Raw genomic sequence first — 4,901 nt, forward strand, 5'->3', positions numbered from 1 at the left:
TTAATAACACTAAACCCTAAACCCTAATCACTAAACCCTAAACCCTTGGATAAACCCTGAACCCTTGGATAAATCATAAACTCTAGGATTTAATTTTAAAATATTTTTGATTTAAATCCTAGAGTTTATTATTTATCCAAGGGTTCAGGGTTTATCCACAGGTTTAGGGTTTAGTGATTAGGGTTTAGGGTTTAGTGTTATTAAGATTTAGTTTTTAATGTATGATTTAGGGTTTAAGATTTTCCAATGGTTTACGGTTTATCCAAGATTTAAAGTTTATAATTTAGGGTTTGGAGTTTAGGATTTAGGGTATAGGATTTAATATTTTGCTAACACAATATTAATTTATTTATTTTTTGTAACTATTTTTATGTATTTTTATTATTTTATTTTAAAAATATAATCTAATTTGGATATTTAATTTTATTTTCTTTTTTAAAAGATATCAAATATCTAATACTCAAACACTATTGGTTGGTGAATCTAGAGGTTCATGGGGGTGAACCCAAGAATTTCTCTATAATATTTCTTAGGTAGTGTAAATGTTTCCTTGCATGCTCATGACCAATCCCACAAATTTGAAACAGAGAATACTTCATAAACCCATAAGCTTATGATGTTTTCTTTTAAAAAAAAATAATGTTTTAGAAAAAAACATAGTGTAATTTTACATAAAAAGGAAACAAGCCTAATTTAAGCTTCAACTTGCTAGAAATATTCTTTGTGTATATTCTATTAAAATATTATTTTATTCCTTAAATATTTCCCATTTCCCTAACTACATCCAAGTCTCTCTCCAAAAAAAAGTTTCCCTTAAATTCTCTGAACTCCTCCAACTTTTCAGGCCATTCTCCTCTCTCACACAGAACAAAAACTTACATTTCACAATTCTCTTCTTTACAAATATCCTCCGCTCTCTTAACTATCACCAAAAGCTCAAACATTTCGTCGTTCTCACCATGACCGATAACCAAGACCAACCTCACCGTCCTGTCCCGGTCCATGTCACAAACGCCGACCAAAACCCAAACAACCTCCCGAACTTTCTCTTATCCGTTCGTCTCAAATACGTCAAACTCGGTTACCATTACCTAATCTCCAACGCTCTCTACATCCTCCTCCTCCCTCTCCTCGCCGCCACAATCGCCAACCTCTCCTCTTTCTCCCTCAACGACCTAACTATCCTCTACAACCACCTCCGTTTCCATTTCCTCTCCGCCACCCTCGCCACTGCACTTTTAATCGCTCTCTCTACAGCTTATTTCACCACTCGTCCTCGCCGTGTCTTCCTCCTCGACTTCTCATGTTACAAACCAGACCCTTCTCTGATCTGCACTCGAGAAACATTCATGGACCGTTCTCAACGTGTAGGTATCTTCACGGAAGATAATCTCGCTTTCCAACAAAAGATCCTAGAGAGATCCGGTCTTGGTCAGAAAACGTACTTCCCCGAAGCTCTTCTTCGTGTTCCTCCAAATCCTTGCATGGAGGAAGCAAGAAAAGAAGCCGAGACGGTTATGTTCGGAGCTATCGACGCTGTTCTTGAGAAAACCGGTATTAAACCGAAGGATATTGGGATTCTTGTGGTGAATTGTAGTTTGTTTAATCCGACTCCGTCACTTTCTGCGATGATCGTGAATAAGTATAAGCTTAGAGGGAATATTTTGAGCTATAATCTCGGTGGAATGGGTTGTAGTGCTGGTCTTATCTCCATCGATCTCGCTAAACAGCTTCTTCAGGTATATTATTATACTCTTTAATTTGTCTGATAATAATTATTATGTTTTAATCATTCTGGTTGGTTTAGTCCGGTTTAGTGATTTTGACTATTTGTTATGAGGCATCGTGATTCATGGCAAAATAAAATCTAGGACTCTTTCTTATTCAACGTTCACATGTTTGAAAATGCTAACGACAGCTCAGTAATTTTAAAAGTTACTGATTATCTCCGGCTGGGTCTCACTTAATACGCATTTAATACAATTGACAGGTAGATAATTTCTTCAATTAAATTCGCTTTCACATCCTTGTTACGTGTTATAACATGCAAGTGTGGCTAATTTATTTTAAATCGAATCATTTGTTATACTGCTACTTTAATTATATTGATGCAACTTTTAGTAATATGATTGTATGAAACCATTAAGTTGAAAATGTCACGTGTCTATGAAAACTCTGACAGTGACGGGCCTTTGAGTCTTTGGGTTAGGTGGGTAGGTGGTAGTTGTGAAAATGGATAAACAATAACTACTACGAACACAACAGTGCATATCTTATTCAACGTTCACACAACAGTGCATATCTTAGGAGTTTAGAACGGGTTCTAATAAAATAACTAATAAGAGAATGATTAATGAGAGATTTTTAGAATGAGTTTCTGATAGAAACCGCCTCTTAACTTTTAATTAAAAAATCTAAGAACCGGTTTTTAGTTATTTTAGTTAAAAGTTAAGAGACGGCTTCTTATATTCCGCTAAAAACCTCCGCTTTAAGAACAACATTATTGCAGTCCTTAGTTTGGTTCTTAAGAGGAGGAGGTCCATAAAAACATCAGAACCTAAGGAGAAAGTCTCTAACTAAGAGACATTTTGGTTTGGTCCCTGTATTGTTCGTGGACCCCACTGAAACATGGCGGTCCACGATTGATTCGTTTTTAAATATATATTTTTTTTAAATCGGATCAAAAAAAAAGTTTAAGAACCAATTATTAAGGACTCGGCAATAATGATGCTCTAAGAACCCCATTAGTTATGCTCTAATGCGTAACTATTTACAATTACTTGTTATAGACGTATTTATTTAAATAGTAGTGTAATCATTCATATATAATAATACACATTTGAGAAACCAACGTGGTAGCACATGCTTGCAAGTTTTCTAAATCTCCAAGCTGGTTGGCAGATTGAATCAAAGTTCTTAAATGAGTGACAACAATGTTAGGTGCATACATACACATCTGGCAATTTCAAACACTAAGACTTTCTTTGTAGTAATATCACATGCACATTTAAGTTGCAAAAAAAAAAAAATATATCACATGCACATCATAACTCTTTTTCTTTTTTTTGCACATCATAACTTTGAAGAGCCATTGTTATAGATTTTCTTTTACATGCAAGAACGTTGGTATAGTTAAATTGTATACATGTGCTGAGTACTTATCGAATCGTGACAATAATGCAGGTCCAACCAAACTCATACGCACTAGTGGTGAGCACAGAGAACATAACTCAAAACTGGTACTTAGGCAATGACCGATCAATGCTTTTATCTAATTGCATCTTCCGTATGGGTGGAGCCGCCGTACTTCTCTCAAACCGTTCGTCCGATCGCAGGCGCTCAAAATATCAGCTCATCCATACCGTCCGTACACACAAAGGAGCTGACGACAACGCATTTGGCTGCGTTTACCAACGAGAAGACAACAACGCAGAAGAAACCGGCAAAGTCGGAGTCTCTCTTTCTAAAAACCTAATGGCAATAGCTGGAGAAGCACTCAAGACAAACATCACAACTCTCGGACCACTCGTCCTACCCATGTCCGAACAGCTTCTCTTTTTCGCAACCCTTGTGGCACGCAAAGTCTTCAAAGTCAAGAAGATAAAGCCTTACATTCCCGACTTCAAGCTAGCGTTCGAGCATTTCTGCATTCATGCTGGAGGTAGAGCCGTGCTTGACGAGATAGAGAAGAATTTGGATTTGTCCGAGTGGCATATGGAGCCATCGAGGATGACGTTGAACCGGTTTGGTAATACTTCGAGTAGCTCGCTTTGGTATGAACTTGCGTATAGTGAAGCTAAAGGGAGGATTAAGAGAGGAGACAGGACTTGGCAGATTGCTTTTGGATCGGGCTTTAAGTGTAACAGTGCGGTCTGGAAAGCTTTGAGAACAATTGATCCGGTTGAGAAGTCCAACCCATGGAGTGATGAGATTCATGAGTTTCCTGTTGCAGTTCCTAGGATCACTCCCGTTACATCGTCGTAGTGTTTGGAAAACATATTTGTTATGTTTATCTTTCAATATTGTACTTTTGTGACTTATCTATTACCCCTGTTCGGAAATGCGCTAGTCGGGCGGTCGGGTTGGACCTAGCGCCTAAAGAGAAAATTGGGGATTAATCGGAAATTATGCTGGGCGGAATTTTTAGATGGTTTACTGTGTTATAAAACATGTTAATCTTTAATTGTGTGTAACATTAATACATTTTCATGTTTAAGATTGTATAAAACACACAAATAGAATATATAAACTTAATATAGTGTATTTTTCATCAAAATTATGAATATAAATGATATTTATAAAATTTTAGATCAAATAAAAAATAAAAATATTATTAAAAATAAAATAAATAAAAAATAAAAAAAATAAAAAAAATTAAAAAAAAAAAAAGATTAGGCGGCTAGGCGGTCATTTAGGCGGTCTAGGCGGAAAAAATCGGATATCCGATTTTTTAAACCGATTTGGCATAAATCGGGGCGGAAGAGTGACGCGTAGCGCCTAGGCGGCTAGGCGGCCGATTTTTAGAACAAGGTCTATTACATATCTGATTGCATTTTCTGTCTATTAGACCATGAGTAATGAGGGTGTTGAAATCTACTTTCAACAGTTGAATAGCAGCATGCAGTTTTTATGTTAATCTACGTATATTCAACCGCGTTGGAAAGTTTCAGCCGTTAGAAATTTTTTTCTGTGGTCCCGGACAGCCACGTGTCGCAACGTGAGTGGCTGAAACTGTTGGGCGCGTGTCTGCAAGCCCGCGGGCAGACACATTTTTTAAAAAAATTTAAATGTTATCTTTTGATTAGTTGTGCAGATTTCTTTTTATTTTATTCTCACCCAATAATTCATACCCATTTATTTTATAATAAAACTATTTTTACAAAAATAAAAATTATATCAAA

The 4,901-nt window shown here is 36.3% G+C and overlaps 1 protein-coding gene across 1 annotated transcript; it reads left to right on the forward strand.

Annotated features, from left to right (window-relative positions):
• The first annotated feature begins 795 nt into the window (after positions 1-795).
• Positions 796-4,116, forward strand: LOC106306237 (3-ketoacyl-CoA synthase 19). The gene is made up of 2 exons (XM_013742780.1): positions 796-1,739; positions 3,184-4,116. The coding sequence occupies exons 1-2, from the start codon at positions 960-962 to the stop codon at positions 3,982-3,984; spliced, it is 1,581 nt and encodes a 526-aa protein (XP_013598234.1). The 5' UTR covers positions 796-959; the 3' UTR covers positions 3,985-4,116.
• Positions 4,117-4,901: the final 785 nt, after the last annotated feature.

This window comes from Brassica oleracea, chromosome C7 (genome assembly GCF_000695525.1).
Source record: "Brassica oleracea var. oleracea cultivar TO1000 chromosome C7, BOL, whole genome shotgun sequence".
NCBI lineage: Eukaryota > Viridiplantae > Streptophyta > Magnoliopsida > Brassicales > Brassicaceae > Brassica > Brassica oleracea.